Raw genomic sequence first — 16,827 nt, 5'->3', positions numbered from 1 at the left:
AGGGTTAGGGTTACGATTAGGGTTAGGGTTACGATTAGGGTTAGGGTTAGGGTTACGATTAGGGTTAGGGTTACGATTAGGGTTAGGGTTAGGGTTACGATTAGGGTTAGGGTTAGGGTTACGATTAGGGTGAGGGTTAGGGTTAGGGTTACGATTAGGGTTAGGGTTAGGGTTAGGGTTACAATTAGGGTTAGGGTTACTATTAGGGTTAGGGTTACGATTAGGGTTAGGGTTAGGGTTACGATTAGGGTTAGGGTTAGGGTTACGATTAGAGTTAGGGTTACGATTAGGGTTAGGGTTACGATTAGGGTTAGGGTTATGATTAGGGTTAGGGTTAGGGTTACGATTAGGGTTAGGGTTACGATTAGGGTTAGGGTTACGATTAGGGTTAGGGTTACGATTAGGGTTAGGGTTACGATTAGGGTTAGGGTTACGATTAGAGTTAGGGTTACGATTAGGGTTAGGGTTACGATTAGGGTTAGGGTTAGGGTTACGATTAGGGTTAGGGTTACGATTAGGGTTAGGGTTAGGGTTACGATTAGGGTTAGGGTTAGGGTTACGATTAGAGTTAGGGTTACGATTAGGGTTAGGGTTACGATTAGGGTTAGGGTTAGGGTTACGATTAGGGTTAGGGTTACGATTAGGGTTAGGGTTACGATTAGGGATAGGGTTAGGGTTACGATTAGGGTTAGGGTTACGATTAGGGTTAGGGTTACGATTAGGATTAGGGTTAGGGTGACGATTAGGGTTAGGGTTAGGGTTACGATTAGGGTTAGGTATACGATTAGGATTAGGGTTAGGTTTACGATTAGGGTTAGGGTTACGATTAGGGTTAGGTATACGATTAGGATTAGGGTTAGGTATACGATTAGGGTTAGGGTTACGATTAGGGTTAGGGTTACGATTAGGGTTAGGGTTATGTTTACGATTAGGGTTAGGTATACGATTAGGGTTAGGGTTACGATTAGGGTTAGGGTTAGGGTTACGATTAGGGTTAGGGTTACAATTAGGGTTAGGGTTACGATTAGGGTTAGGGTTAGGGTCACGATTAGGGTTAGGGTTAGGGTTACGATTAGGGTAAGGGTTACGATTAGGGTTAGGGTTACGATTAGGGTTAGGGTTACAATTAGGGTTAGGGTTAGGGTTACGATTAGGGTTAGGGTTACGATTAGGGTTAGGGTTACGATTAGGGTTAGGGTTACAATTAGGGTTAGGGTTGGGGTTACGATTAGGGTTGGGGTTACAATTAGGGTTAGGGTTACAATTAGGGTTAGGGTTACGATTAGGGTCAGGGATACGATTAGGGTTAGGGTTAGGGTTAGGGTTACGATTAGGGTTAGGGTTACGATCAGGGTTAGGGTTACGATTAGGGTTAGGGTTACGATTAGGGTTAGGGTTACGATTAGGGTTAGGGTTACGATTAGGGTTAGGGTTACGATTAGGGTTAGGGTTAGGGTTAGGGTTACAATTAGGGTTAGGGTTACGATTAGGGTTAGGGTTACGATTAGGGTTAGGGTTAGGGTTACGATTAGGATTAGGGTTACGATTAGGATTAGGGTTACGATTAGGGATAGGGTTAGGGTTACGATTAGGGTTAGGGTTAGGGTTACGATTAGGATTAGGGTTACGATTAGGATTAGGGTTAGGGTGACGATTAGGGTTAGGGTTAGGGTTACGATTAGGGTTAGGGTTACGATTAGGGTTAGTGTTACGATTAGGGTTAGGGTTAGGGTTACATTTAGGGTTAGGGTTACGATTAGGGTTAGAGTTACAATTAGGGTTAGGGTTACGATTAGGGTTAGGGTTAGGGTTACGATTAGGGTTAGGGTTACGATTAGGGTTAGGGTTACGATTAGGGTTAGGGTTACGATTAGGGTTAGGGTGACGATTAGGGTTAGGGTTAGGGTTACGATTAGGGTTAGGGTTACGATTAGGGTTAGGGTTAGGGTTAGGGTTAGGGTTAGGGTTAGGGTTACGATTAGGGTTAGGGTTACGATTAGGGTTAGGGTTACGATTAGGGTTAGGGTTAGGGTTAGGGTTAGGGTTACGATTAGGGTTAGGGTTAGGGTTAGGATTAGGGTTAGGGTTAGGGTTAGGGTTACGATTAGGGTTAGGGTTACGATTAGGGTTAGGGTTACGATTAGGGTTAGGGTTAGGGTCAGGGTTAGGGTTACGATTAGGGTTAGGGTTACGATTAGGGTTAGGGTTACGATTAGGGTTAGGGTTAGGGTTAGGGTTAGGGTTAGGGTTACGAATAGGGTTAGGGTTAGGGTTAGGGTTACGATTAGGGTTAGGGTTAGGGTTAGGGTTAGGGTTACGATTAGGGTTAGGGTTAGGGTTAGGATTAGGGTTAGGGTTAGGGTTAGGGTTAGGGTTAGGGTTACGATTAGGGTTAGGGTTAGGGTTAGGGTTAGGGTTACGGTTAGGGTTAGGGTTAGGGTCAGGGTTAGGGTTACGATTAGGGTTAGGGTTACGATTAGGGTTAGGGTTACGATTAGGGTTAGGGTTAGGGTTAGGGTTAGGGTTAGGGTTACGAATAGGGTTAGGGTTAGGGTTAGGGTTACGATTAGGGTTAGGGTTAGGGTTAGGGTTAGGGTTACGATTAGGGTTAGGGTTAGGATTAGGGTTAGGGTTAGGGTTACGAATAGGGTTAGGGTTAGGGTTAGGGTTACGATTAGGGTTAGGGTTAGGGTTAGGGTTAGGGTTACGATTAGGGTTAGGGTTAGGGTTAGGATTAGGGTTAGGGTTAGGGTTAGGGTTACGATTAGGGTTAGGGTTAGGATTAGGGTTAGGGTTACGATTAGGGTTAGGGTTAGGATTAGGGTTAGGGTTAGGGTTAGGGTTAGGGTTAGGGTTACGATTAGGGTTAGGGTTAGGGTTAGGGTTACGATTAGGGTTAGGGTTAGGGTTACGATTAGGGTTAGGGTTACGATTAGGGTTAGGGTTACGATTAGGGATAGGGTTAGGGTTACGATTAGGATTAGGGTTAGGGTGACGATTAGGGTTAGGGTTAGGGTTACGATTAGGGTTAGGGTTACGATTAGGGTTAGGGTTACGATTAGGGTTAGGGTGACGATTAGGGTTAGGGTTAGGGTTACGATTAGGGTTAGGGTTACGATTAGGGTTAGGGTTAGGGTTACGGTTAGGGTTAGGGTTAGGGTTACGATTAGGGTTAGGGTTACGATTAGGGTTAGGGTTACGATTAGGGTTAGGGTTAGGGTTAGGGTTAGGGTTACGATTAGGGTTAGGGTTAGGGTTAGGATTAGGGTTAGGGTTAGGGTTAGGGTTACGATTAGGGTTAGGGTTACGATTAGGGTTAGGGTTACGATTAGGGTTAGGGTTAGGGTTAGGATTAGGGTTAGGGTTAGGGTTACGAATAGGGTTAGGGTTAGGGTTACGATTAGGGTTAGGGTTACGATTAGGGTTAGGGTTAGGGTTAGGGTTAGGGTTACAATTAGGGTTAGGGTTAGGGTTAGGGTTAGGGTTAGGGTTACAATTAGGGTTAGGGTTAGGGTTAGGATTAGGGTTAGGGTTACGATTAGGGTTAGGGTTAGGGTTACGATTAGGGTTAGGGTTACGATTAGGGTTAGGGTTAGGGTTACAATTAGGGTTAGGGTTAGGGTTACAATTAGGGTTAGGGTTACAATTAGGGTTAGGGTTAGGGTTAGGATTAGGGTTAGGGTTACGATTAGGGTTAGGGTTAGGGTTACGATTAGGGTTAGGGTTACAATTAGGGTTAGGGTTAGGATTAGGGTTAGGGTTACGATTAGGGTTACAATTAGGGTTAGGGTTGGGGTTACGATTAGGGTTAGAGTTACAATTAGGGTTAGGGTTACGATTAGGGTTAGGGTTAGGGTTATATTTCAGGTTCAAGTTAGGGTAAGATTTATGGTTAGGTTAAGGGTTAATGTTAGGTTAATTTGGGTTAGGATTCTGATCTTTCTGCATGTTTACCTGCAACTCTTTAGACTTTTTTAATCAAAAATAGAATTAAAGAACAATGAGAAGCAAAAATATATTTGAAATGTTCTTTGTCATCACTACTATCCATATTTATATATGTAAATAAGACAGACCTGCATTTCAGAATATATCAACAAGCTGAGTTTTAAATGTTTTAGTACTTTAGAAAAAGCTTCATAGACCTTGAATTCAGCCAGCTCTCTTCTTCTTCAACCCAAAATGACAATTGTTCAGAAAAATAATATATAGTTCAACAACAAGTTGGAGTGAACTTGCATTAAATTGTGATGCTTTTACTACATTGTTTTTTTTTACTGTAGATAAATGTAATGCAAAGGTTTTTCATTAGCAAGAAAGATTATACACTGCTTATGGCACCAGCACCATCTGGTGGCCAAATATGTTCTTTGGTAACATCATACATGATTGAGGATTGTAGGTTTAAGACATTTAGTCAAGAAACAGTCTTTCTTTTTTCTTGTGACAGACTTATGAAGCTGGGCTTTTACTCAGACAACTCATGTTTTATGCTTGAATGTTTTTTCCAAGTGTGACACTACAAGACAAGCAACAAGGTTTCATGTTTGAGTTTTATTCTCTCCTGTAAATGCATTGATTTTCATCCCTGTGATACAGCAGTTAACAGGACCCCAGTGTCATCTTCATAAAACCACAGAGAACCTCTTTCAGGAGCCCACAGACATTCTGCATATCCTACAGACTTACACAACATTTGAATTAACCACTCTTCTCCACACCCTTTAATGCATAAGTTAAACTCACTCATCCTGTAAAGTAACTCAGCACACAGTCTAATTACTGCAAAAATATTCTCAGGTTTGCATTTTCTCACAACTCGAAGTGGCGCTCACAAACTCACACACATACACAACTTAAAGACAATAAAACCACCATGACTACTGTTGCTTTTCCCTGATTATAAATTTGCTGATTCATTACCCTCTTCTCTTGACATAGATCAACACAAAGTGAAGCATAGATATGAAGGACAGGCAATAAAATCTACTGCCTTATGGAGTGAGGCTTCAGCCCCGGTTTGCTGTTTTCACCACTTCTGATCCATTTCGCCTCAGTCTAGGCTCTGATGTAGCTCCGCCCACTGCACAGATGAACACAGGATGAGGCTGCGCTCCCAGGTCACCTGAGGTCACCTGAAGACCAGCCCCAGGATCAGGTTAAGCCTGGAGTTTGGCATTTGGTGCAGCTTCATGGGCATGTATCCTCCTCTCACAAAGAGGTTATAGTTTTATTTCTTCTAGTGCACCTCTGTCCATCCGCCCTCCTCTTGTCCTTCATGCGTCGTTAGTAACTGTCATGTGATCTCGTTCAGTTTAGCTGGAGATCGAGAGGAGTCCATGTTCATCGGCAGTGTCAAGAATTCTGCATATGACCGGGGACTCAACCTAGGAGGGGAAAAGAACAGATTATTTACCTTGAAAGTGTTTCATAAAACCTTCAACTCCCATCTCCACTTTGTCGGTTTCATTTAATTTAACAACTTCTCTCTTAACCTTTTAAAGTAATTAAGTATATACAGTATACAGTATGTAATTCAGAGGAGATATTGACTTGAAAACTGAAAAAAGTCAGTTCAGCAGTATGATGCTTGTTATTCTTGTAGGTTTGGGGAATTTATCCTGCATAAATCGAAGGATATGATATTAAAAACGTATCAAGAAAGAATATAAAGAACAGATATATAAAGAAACAATATAAATAAAGATGTAGACAAACGAATAAAACCTCAGTGGCGAATCTTTTGTTTCCCATCTTGTATTTATTTATTTATTTAAAGGGACAGTGCATATTTATAAACATTTCAGCATTTGCATCAATGCCAGAGTTAGCCATAAGGCTAATTTTCATCTGTAGTCCCTGGCAGGTCAAAAAAGAATATTCTACATGAAAATGTGCTTCAAAATATTCACCTGGACGTCTTATCTCCACACAGTCACTTTATTGAAATAAAAAAAATTGTCTTATTTTAGTTCTAGTTTGGTCTTCTATCCTTTTTTACTGTTTCATTGTCTTTTTTTGGCATATGTTGTTAAAAAATATGAGATATAGGCCTGAAAACTGCTCAATCAAGCTCTCTTGAAGTGCAGGAAAACATATGAAGTACATGATACTGAGAAGGTAAAACAAAAGATAATACTAAATACAATTTTTTTAGTAATGTGATAATTTTGATGAAGTAAGACTTGCACAAAAACTACACTCTGCTCTGATATTTTTTTGTTGTCCGTTTTGTATTTCCTCATGAAAATGTGCTGCACATACAGTTGTGCTCATAAGTTTACATACCCTGGCAGAATTTGTGATTTTTTTTGGCCATTTTTCAGAGAATATGAATGATAAGAAAAAAGTTTTTTTTTCAATCATGGTTAGTGGTTAAGTGAAGCAAAATTACAATCAAACAACTGTGTTTACTCTTTTTATATCATGATGACAACAGAAACTACCCAAGAAACCATACATTCTGCCAGGGTGTGTAAACTTATGAGCACAACTGTATACAGGACTGTCTGCATGCTGCCAGTTTAATCAAACATTTACACTTTGTAGTCTTCCACTCTTTGGAGTTTGTCCATTTTGTGGCACACGTTGTAAAATGTTACTCGAAAGGTGGACCTTAAAAGTTACATTAACATGCTCTATTTACGTTTGGGAATAAATCTGTGCTGCTAAATTTGAAACACTATGAAAACTCGAGAAATAATGTATACAAAACTTAGATTAAATTCTTAGTTAAATACTTAGAGATGAACAACTGCATGCCTCTCTCAACTTTTTTTTTCTTCTGTTTTATTGAAGCATGTAAATGTGCTGTAAAATGTTGACCTGGACTTTCTTTATGCATAAAGCCACTTTTATTAAATATAACAACATATTTTCTGTCACTCTTTTTTGTCAGTTTTTTTGCTTGTTGCTGTAATATTTTTTTGATTTAAAAAGAAAGGGACTTAAAAAAAAGAAGACTCCTCAAATGAAAGGAAAATTATGCCACAAAAAGTAAAAGGCTAAGAAATCATAAAATAATAATTTAATAAACGGTAGAAGATTTAATTTAATCAATGTTACATTTTAAAGCTTCTTTAGATTTTGTTTTTTGTTATTTTTTCTATTTTGTTTTTTACATGACATTTTTCTAACCTGAATCTGGATAGGTTAGTTTTTAGGTTTCTATATTTATTGTCCTTACTGTCTTGTTGTTAAGTACCTGTGTTAAAAATTCACCACGTCAAATTCCTTGTGTGTGCAAGCTCACTTGGCAATAAAGATTTCTTGATTCTTGATTCTGATTCTCTGTCACTCATTGGTTTCTTCTTGAACTTACCCCAAGAATGTACTGACATGTCTGAGGCTCCAGCATGTAGACTGTGACCGCGTGAGGAGACTCTGACTCCTTACATCTGACAACAAGAAGAGAAACGAGACGTGTGAATCAACTTGGAAGCATCGGTGTAAAGTCTTACTCGTGTGTTAACTCAGAGCCGTGACACTGAAACTGTTCACTCACTTCAGCTTCACGATGACCTGCCTGGGCTTCCCTGTGAGATCACACAAGTCCCCGTGGCCGTAGAAATGGGAGACCAGCCTGATGAGGAGCAGAGAAAAAGAACAGAGGGAGGAATCAGTACCTCTCTTTTTCATCTGCATCCAGGGTAGATTCAAAAAGTAGAAGTGTCGTACTTGACTTTCTGCAGTCCGTCGTCTTTTAGCTGATAGGATCGGGCGACGTTCTTCTTGGCCCAATCGATGTGCTCCTCGATGTTCCAGTTCCCCACCACCACGATGTTCTTTCCCTGATCCTTCTCCTGAAGGAAGACGATTATCATCAAGCTAATGCACATCACAATCTTACATCCTTTGATCAAATCCAAAAACTTAACATTCATGCCAATATATGACCCAGCCCCTGCAGAGTCAGACCCGATCTCCACCCGGTACTCTGAGCACCAAACCCTCAAAGACTTGATGGGATGAAATCATGCATGCAACGGCGTGTCCATGAGGGCTTGAAAATAGTATAAAAATGAAGAACTAGACACTTTGAGACGTTTCTTGACCCAAGGAACTTTACCCCGGAACTACGTGCGTTTTGACCGGTGGACCCAGGGTCTAAATTTAGTTCAGGGGTAGATAATCTCCCCCCTAAAAAGCCCCTGCTAGATGGGTAGTACTTTTCAAAGGTCCCAGGGTCTTTGGGGGGCGGGGCCTGCAATGCTGAACGTGTCTGATTGGTAGATTAACCTGCAGTGTTTTTATTCCACCCTCCGTCCACAATAACATCACACACATCTGTGATTCTCTTGATTTCTCTTTCTTTCATTAGTTTTTATTTGTTCTATCTTTTTTGTATGTGTGTGTACTTTTCAAAAGAAGAAGCTGTGATTCTCTTGATTTAGCAGCTTGTAACAGTAGTCTTCTCTCAGCCCACCGTGAATGCGTCTCTCCCGGTGTTCCGGTTTTAAAAGTGACCCTGTAAACTGGAGACCTTCAGCTGAATGTAACAGTGTTTGTGGAGTTTACACAGCTGTTGAAACACAGAGGGAGTTTTAAGATTCAATATCCTCATCAGATATTTAATGATCGTCTAAAGACGTATTTGAGACATCATGAGTAACCCAGTTAAAAGCATTGCCATTAAAGCAGTGAGCTGTGAGGAGCTTTTAGCTGCTTTAAAACAGACTGAATTTACACTGATGCCTCTGTGTGCCCAACCAAAAAAAAAACAAGACCAACTGAGAAAAGATTGAATATTTCTTTGACGCGGCAGAGTCTGTGTCAGATGTTGTGATTTGCAGCAGGCTGCACAGCAAAGAGTCACAGTGAGTGATTCAGGGGGAGATATTTGATGCAGAATACTAAAGTACACGATCAGGAGAAGATTAGCAAAGAGTCAAGATGGACTGCTTTGAAAACAGGCCTCACAAATTAGTACAAAGTGAAGGTTCTTTACAGGATCTAAAAGTAATTAGAGAAAAGGAAGGTAGATGCTCATCAATAAAGGTCATGTGTTGGGTTTTTCTTCCTTTTACTCTCCATGCTTGGTTTGTTTACATTTGGCACAGACACTAGATCTGCTGACTCACAGAACAGTCTCAATATGGCCCTGAAGACTTGATGACTTCACACTTGGGCAGACCTACACCCCTCTCAGAGTCCCTGAGTCTGTGACAGTTGAGTTTGGGACACTTACCTCATGGTACTGGTAGACATGCTTTCCGTAACAGAACTCGTATTTCCACCACCCTACCCCCTGAAACACATCAAATGATGACGGTTATAAGATGTTATAAGAGTTTATGCAACCCTGCTGAAGTGCTACAGAGAAACACGCCTCACCCCGTGCAGGCAGTACGAGCCGCTGAGGAAGTCCTTGATCAGTTGCTCATCAGTCAGACGAGAGATGTGCGTGGTCCCGACAGTGACCTGAGTCTGCCCTCCGACCATCATGGGTTTGTGGGTGGAGGTGAAGGCCTCCTCTCTCACTGGTGAGACTTCCTCCTGCAGCACACAGAGGGAGTATTAACCCAGCTGTCATCAAGAACATGTAGCGCTCGTCTTTGGTTGTGTGATCACGTCTTACCTCTGTGGTCTCCACGCTGGCACGGAAAGGCGGTTTCATCTGATCCTCCTGCTCTTTGTTGAACATGGAGAGCTTCTGAGGCCGCTGAGGGGAGCCGGACATAGCCTGGCAGAAGATGGCGTTCACACGGGAGGACTTGAACCTGCAAGAGACCAGTGTCAGGATCGTAAACAGCAGGGTGTGTCTTCAACGGACGGGAGGTTTATGAAGCGGACAATAAATATGATGCAGCAATCATTTACAGAACACTGGAAAGCTGCAATTTATGACAGGAGCGTCATTAGAGATGAAAGTAGAGAGTGATTCAAGATGTTGAACAGAGACTCTGAGATTCTTCAGCTAGTTCAAAACGCTGCAGCTCGAGTATTGACTTAAACTAGGAAGAGGGAGCACATTTCTCCAGTGCTAGCTTCTCTACACTGACTCCCAATAAAATGTAGAATAGAATTTAAAATCCTTCTTTTAACCTACAAAGCCCTTAAAAATCAGGCACCCTCGTATCTTAAAGAGCTCATAGTGCCCTATTACCCCTCTAGAACTCTACGCTCCCAACATGCAGGCTTGCTAGTTGTACCTAAAATCTCTAAAAGTAGTATGGGAGGTAGAACCTTCAGTTATCAGGCCCCTCTCCTTTGGAATCATCTACCAGTCAGGGTCCGGGAGGCAGACACCCTCTCCACTTTTAAGAGTAGGCTTCAAACTTTCCTTTTTGATAAAGCTCACAGTTAGAGCTGGATCAGGCTTGGACCAGCTTTTGTCATGCTGCTATAGGCCTAGACTGCCGGGGGAACTGGCACACTGACACACTGGGATCCTAGCTCACCCCCTTCCCCCCAACCCCCTCATCACTTACTTAACTCTGCCTGTCCCATTAAAGTTACTAACCATAGACCTTTCTGGAGTCCCTGAGCTCCATTGTCTCGTAGATTCCTCTGAGCTGCCGTAGACGTCCTCCTGCTGCGGACGATCTGGACTCCAGCTGATACGGACGTGCTGGACTCCAGCGGCAACAGCTTCTACGACTCGTCTCATCACTATCACTTCTCTCTCTTACTCCCCTCTATCTGTCTTTCCAGACCCAACTCGGTCGAGGCATGATGGCTGTCTAACATGAGTCTGGTCCTGCTCGAGGTTTCTGCCTGTTAAAGGAAGTTTTTCCTCGCCACTGTAACTAGCTAAATACTAGGGATGTTAGAGATGTGCCGAAGCTTCGAAGCGTGTGTCGAGTATTTGAAGGGGCGTTTCCGCGAAGCGCGTATCGAGGCTTGCTTCATTGAGGGGAGGGGCCGAAAACAATGACGTTCGAAGCCTCGCGAGCCGCCTGTACCACGTGACTGATTCAGGAACCAGTTTCGCGGGTTTGGTGCGCGATTTGAAATATAAGGGGCAGCGCACAGTCACAACCTTATCCCCAATTTGTTTCCACTTTCCCTTTTGACCCGGCCATTGTATCATAAAGACAGACACCATATTAAGAAGTTCATTATTTATGTGTTGGCATCACAAACATCTTTAACTTATTCAATTCAAAGCTTCACACACCAAAGGGATGGTGTCATTATAATCACTGCTCTTATTTTACATTTTTGTCCACTTGATGGCGCAGTAGAGCAAATGGAGCACCATGAAGCTTCGGCCCATGAGCGAATCAATTGGATGGAAAGCCTCAATGCTTCAAGAAGCTTCATCTCGCCATCACTACTAAATACTGCGAGGTGCAATGCTCATGATGGATTAAGGTGGGGTCAGACTGAGTCTTACCCTGTCTTGAAGTTGGGTCTCTGTTCATAATTTGACATAGAGTGGTCTAGACCTCCCATGTTTGTAAAAGCGTCTTGAGATAACGTTTGTTGTGATTTGGCGCTATACAAATAAAGATTGATTGATTGATTGATTGAGTGTTACAGGGATATCTGAGTAAAAACTGTTAGTGTGATGGAAACTGAAACTCTCTTTGGTAGATAATGAAGGATATACTTTGATATATTTTTATCCTTATGTGTCTTAATGCAGGATGGATTATTATAGGAGTTAAGGGAAATTAAGACATTGATTTATGTTCATTAGGATTTACTGTTTTTTTTTTAAGTAGAAAGAAGAAAAAGTTAACTATTGATTCTAAAACATGTTTGATGTACTTGCATCATTGTGTTTGTTGATTACTTTATCTGTGCTGCTGCAGGAAGATCTTTTTGGTGAGGGTTAAGTGGACCCATTTTTGATGCCAAGTAAATAAATACTAAAAATCCATATCATAAATATACTACTTTGTTAACACACAAATCCAATATAATTGTAGATTAGCAGGTACACACATTCACACACCGATGCAACTCCGCCCACATGTTCAACAGTCACTGCAGCTGGTGCTCACCCCCCTGCATCTGACTCTCTTCAAAACTTAGCTAGTGATGCAAAAAGTGAAGCAACATTATAAAATGTTTCTGTTGTAATGAATTAAATGCATGTTATCTATTCATGTTGTGCAGCCAGAGAGAAGAGGAACAAGAAAAGATAAAGAATCAAAGAGGATGTTTGCATGTGCTGAGCTTTAGCGCCCATTTAACAACTACAGCAATACAGGAAGTAGATTACACAGCTGTGCAGGAGCCGCTTTCAGTGCTGGAACACTGACCATTTACGGTGTTAGACTATGATAGCATTACTATTGTACTTTAAAGGCTATATCTACACTACCAGTCAAAAGTGTGGAAACACCTTCTCATTCAAAAGTATGAAAGAACATATATGGAATTATTTAATTTTAAAAAAAGTGTTAAACAAAGCAGAATATGTTTTATATTTTAGATTCTGTAAAGTAGCCCCCTTTTTCCTTCATGACAGCTTTGCACACTCTTGGTATTCTCTCAGTCTGCTTCATGAAGTGGTCTCCTGGAATGGTTTCTAATTAACATGAGCCTTGTCAAGAGTTCATTTGTAGAATGACTTGCCTTCTTAATGTGTTTGAGACCATCAGTTGTGTTGTTCAGAGGTAGGGTTAGTACACAATGGATAGCCCTATTTGACTACTGTTGTAATCCAGATTATGGCAAAACCAGATTATGTCATAGTTTTGATGTCTTCAGTATTAATCTACAATGTTGAAAATAACTAAACTAAATAAAAACCATTGGATGAGAAGGTGTGTCCAAACTTTTGACTGGTAGTGTATGTGTGGTACGGCAGAGGTGTATTTTGAAGTCTGCTATGTGGGCTGGATTTATCAGCTGTACCAATGAAAAGGAGCTTAAATTATTCTTGTGCAAAAGGGGATTCTTATAAAAGAAAGAAAGAAAGCAAGAAAGAAAGAGAGTGCATCAGCAGGGATCCGACTGAAAGAAACATAACCCTGACACATAGTGTTGATTCATCTCAAAACAAGTTTACAACATCCCTTTCTTACAAAGGTATGCTCCTTTGAGGACAAATATGTAACTTGGATCTCTTCCCACACACGTACCTGTATTTCGGGTGTGCACACAGCAGCGGAGTCAGCACCACCACCTCATATTCACAGGTCGTGACCTCAGCCACAGAGAGGATCTCATGCTTGGCCTCAGGGTGGCAGACGTACAGCACAGACGAGGAGCGAGCCTTGTTCTGCTTCAGCCCACAGGGAGTCCCGTTTCCCATCTCCAGGGAGAAGTACGGAGTCAGCTGACCTTCGATGTTCTTGGAGGGAACCTGGACAAACGCAGGAAGAGTGAAAGAAAGAGAGAAGAGTGCAGAAGTGTGAGATTAACAGAGAATCTGAAAAGTTAGGATTGTTTCAGAGGTTTGTTTAGTTTGCTTACTTCCATCTCATCTAGAGATTTCTCCTCTTCTGTCTCTTCAGCTTTATCTGAGAGGAATAAAGAACATCATAATTAGAAAAAGACGAACACACACAATAAGAATTCATATAAACATGAACCTCAAAAGTAAAACACTCACCTGCTTCAGAGGACGTGCTCTTCTGTGCCATATTCCCCAGGAAGTACTCCTGAACATTAAGTTTCTGTTAACACACATGTGATGACATTCAGTGCAGACTTCACAGTGTGTTTGATGTTATCTTAAAACGATTATCTTCAGACACTGACCTGACCCGTCTCCTTCTCCTCATGATACTGTCGTATATGCTTCCCATGGCACACCTCGTACGTCCAGTACGACTCAATCTGCAACGAGAAAACAGCTTCTGTTCACGCTCTGCTGACGTACTGTGGCTGACTAAGGAAATGAGATGAAAGTAGAACTGAAACCTGAAAGTCTCACCCTGTAGGAGCAGCTGCTGCGTTTGAAGAGAGGGTCCAGGAGCATGCCAGGAGAGGGCCCGGCGTACTCCTTCTCATTGTCCTGAGGCAATGAAACACACAAAAGGAATATAAAATAATAAATGAGAGATCGGTCATCACAGGAGGCTTTGTTATCAAATGTTAGGGGAACAAAAGATAGCTTTACATATTCGCACCACATCATTTAAATGAAGTGAGTAGACTCTTGTTCACTAGTGAGAGCAAAAGTTAAATCATAATCTTCATTCACATGCTGCTACCTCTGTTTTTCTTACATTAATATTAATGTAGTCAATCCAAGCACTGGTTTAAAATCAGTCTGATCATGTGAGAAACATTTCTGTTTTTAGATTTGAATTTAGAGCTGACTAGAAATGCTTTAAATCCCCTTATAACAGCAAAATGTATGGATTAGTTTTACAAATCTAAAACAGATTTTTGTTTGTCACAGAAAACAGAGTAATACAAGTTCACCTGCAAGAAATGTGCAAAGCAAGAGTTTACCAGACAGTCCATACACTTCACTAATGAAAGGATTACAGAGAATAAAGAAGTACGAGCAAAGAAAACCGGACATTTAAAAATAATGATAACGCAGTTTAACTCAAACAACCTTAATAAGATTGATTTATAATAAGGGGAAGTTATAAAAGTTGAAATAGTCATATTGTATGTCATATCGTATTTAGCAATAACAACATGTGATTAATTTATGTGTTGTGTGTAAACATGATGAGTATTTTGCATTCAGTGGGAAAAATCTGTGGACAATTTAACAGCCACAGTTTATTCATTTTTTGTTTTTATTTATTAATTCAACCACCCTGCACTGATATCTTGTCTTGCCCTTTTTGTCTTGTCTTTGTTTTCTTTGTGCAACACAATCTACCTCTTGTGTTTTTATATTATATTGTGTGTGCACTTTAAAGGAGCTGCTCTCCCAAATCTAATTCGTACTATGTGCAATGACAATAAAGGCTTTCAATTAAATTCAATTAAATCAAGATGAGCTGCTCAACCAGATATAATAACTGTGATTCACTTATGATTATTGAAGTGTTTGAGGGATTTTACACTGCTAATCCTAACTATTCTGCGCTTCTATATATACTTCATTATCATTTTCATTTTATCTTTATTTCATTTCTATTTTCTTTTCTTTTTATTTCATTTCTATCTTATTTTATTTTATCTTTATTTCATTTTTTATTTTATTCATATTTATATCTTATTTTATTCCTTCTTTCTATTCATTTTTTGACTTCCTTACCTACTGATTCTGATTAAAGACTTCAGTCCACCACAATAAAAAGCAGAAAGAAGAAGGCAAACTTCATCCTCTCCAAAAAAAAAACCCTGGTAGAAGTAAAAGTGTTGAATTAAATTCTAAAACATGAGTAAAACTGATTTTTGCATTTAGTGAGAAAAAAGCTGTGGACAATTTAACAGCAGCAGTGGGATCAAGATGAGCTGCTCAACCAGATATAATAACTCTGACTTAATTATGATTATTGAAATGTTTGAGGGATTTTACACGACTAATTCTAACTATTCTACACTTCTGTATATACTTTATTATTCTTTTCTTTTCTTTTATCTTTATTTCATTTTAATTTATTTCATCTTTATTTCATTTAAAAAAAATCTTTATTTGAGTTTAACTTCATTGTATTTTATCTTTATTTCATTTTTATTTTATTTTCTTATTTATATCTTATTTTATTCCTTCTTTCTATTCATTTTTTGACTTCCACACATATTGATTCTGATTAAAGACTTCATTCCTCCACAATAAAAAGCAGAGAGAAGAAGGCAAACTTTATCCCCTCCATAGAGAACCTTGTAGAAGTAAAAGTGTTGAATTAAATTCTAAAACATGAGTAAAACTGATGAAGGTGACGTGTGTCGGAGTGTAAAGTAGTTTGCTTAAAGCTTCAGGAAGTGAGTCAGCTTGATGTGTAGGGAGGAAGAGGAGGCCAAAGTAAACAGATATAAGACAAAGAATCTCCTGAGTGAGGAACATATATGTAGAAAATTGTACAGGATAAATGTGACAATGCTTTTATTCCTCTTCCTTGTCATTTCTGCACAAAAACCCTTAAAAAGCAACATTTCTGAATACTGCTGAGAGTCCTGACCCTGTACCTGTTACAGGATTCACCCTGCTTACCTCATCTCCCATGGACACTGAGGGCAGGAGGCATTTATACTTCTCCTTCTCTGTTGTGGTCATGATGACGAAATCATCCTCTTTATACAGCACACCTGCAGAGGGCTGAAATCAGAAGATAGATCTTTAACAGGATGCTGTATTAAAGGTGTGTCCCAGAGGTATGGGGTACAGTTCTTCATTAAAACAGTGGGACTACATGAGGACACATACCAGAGTGAACTCCGGGCCCGGCCAGTGGATCTTAAAGGGGATCTCATCAGTGAAAGTCGGGTATCCTCCTCTGTTGGATGAAACGCCGCTGCAGACCTCCAGCAGACCCCCGAGCAGCACCACCAGCAGCCTCGCAGACATGTCTCCTTCCTGGCTGCTGAGCTCCTACAGCCCGCTCCTCATGAACCGAGACACCCCGAGTACCTCGCTCTGTCTCCGGCCTGAGAGGACGGGGAAGAGATACCTCAAAGTCCGGGGGAAGTCCGGGTTCACTGAGCTGACAGATGATGAAAAGAGACGGATGTCAACAGAGCTCCAAATACCGGAAGTGAACTGTCTGCGTGCCACGTCGAGTTCCGGCTGTGCGTGAGGCGGAGCAAACTGCAGCGCCCTCTAGTGGTGAGAGGAGGTAATGAGGCAGGATTTCAGAACTGGAACACAAGGGACAAAGCAACCTTTCAAACTCTGATCTTATAAAGTTATAGAGGAGGAACTGAGATAGTTTTATGATCATTTACAAACAGTATCTTCTTTTTAGAGTCTTTAAATATTCCAACATCTTTCTCAGTTGTAGTCAGATGTTAGGAGGA

At 40.7% G+C, this 16,827-nt stretch overlaps 1 protein-coding gene across 2 annotated transcripts; it reads right to left on the bottom strand.

The window, feature by feature from the left end:
* Positions 1 to 4,535: 4,535 nt before the first annotated feature.
* On the bottom strand, positions 4,536 to 16,580 carry erlec1 (endoplasmic reticulum lectin 1). 2 transcript variants are annotated; one of them, XM_034682173.1, is made up of 14 exons: positions 16,238 to 16,580; positions 16,025 to 16,129; positions 13,835 to 13,915; positions 13,660 to 13,737; positions 13,511 to 13,574; positions 13,372 to 13,418; positions 13,038 to 13,261; positions 9,578 to 9,719; positions 9,334 to 9,495; positions 9,188 to 9,247; positions 7,678 to 7,802; positions 7,505 to 7,582; positions 7,322 to 7,397; positions 4,536 to 5,387 (listed from the first exon to the last, which is right to left on the bottom strand). In XM_034682173.1, the coding sequence occupies exons 1-14, from the start codon at positions 16,376 to 16,378 to the stop codon at positions 5,316 to 5,318; spliced, it is 1,455 nt and encodes a 484-aa protein (XP_034538064.1). In that variant the 5' UTR covers positions 16,379 to 16,580; the 3' UTR covers positions 4,536 to 5,315. The 2 variants fall into 2 exon arrangements, with proteins under 2 accessions (XP_034538064.1, XP_034538065.1); XM_034682174.1 differs by having other exon boundaries at positions 13,511 to 13,559; positions 16,238 to 16,579.
* Positions 16,581 to 16,827: the final 247 nt, after the last annotated feature.

This window comes from Notolabrus celidotus, chromosome 4, assembly GCF_009762535.1.
Source record: "Notolabrus celidotus isolate fNotCel1 chromosome 4, fNotCel1.pri, whole genome shotgun sequence".
NCBI lineage: Eukaryota > Metazoa > Chordata > Actinopteri > Labriformes > Labridae > Notolabrus > Notolabrus celidotus.
This window is presented reverse-complemented; position numbering and strand designations above follow the sequence as displayed.

What these genes read in the sequence shown, in the direction of transcription:
- erlec1 (XM_034682173.1), bottom strand. Translation starts at nt 16,378, where the DNA reads ATGTCTGCGAGGCTGCTGGTGGTGCTGCTCGGGGGTCTGCTGGAGGTC. An exon ending in CAGTGTCCATGGGAGATGAG is followed by an intron (nt 13,916 to 16,024) that starts GTAAGCAGGGTG and finishes TCATTGCCTCAG; the next exon opens with GACAATGAGAAGGAGTACGC. An exon ending in GCTCGTACTGCCTGCACGGG is followed by an intron (nt 9,248 to 9,333) that starts GTGAGGCGTGTT and finishes GATGTGTTTCAG; the next exon opens with GGGGTAGGGTGGTGGAAATA.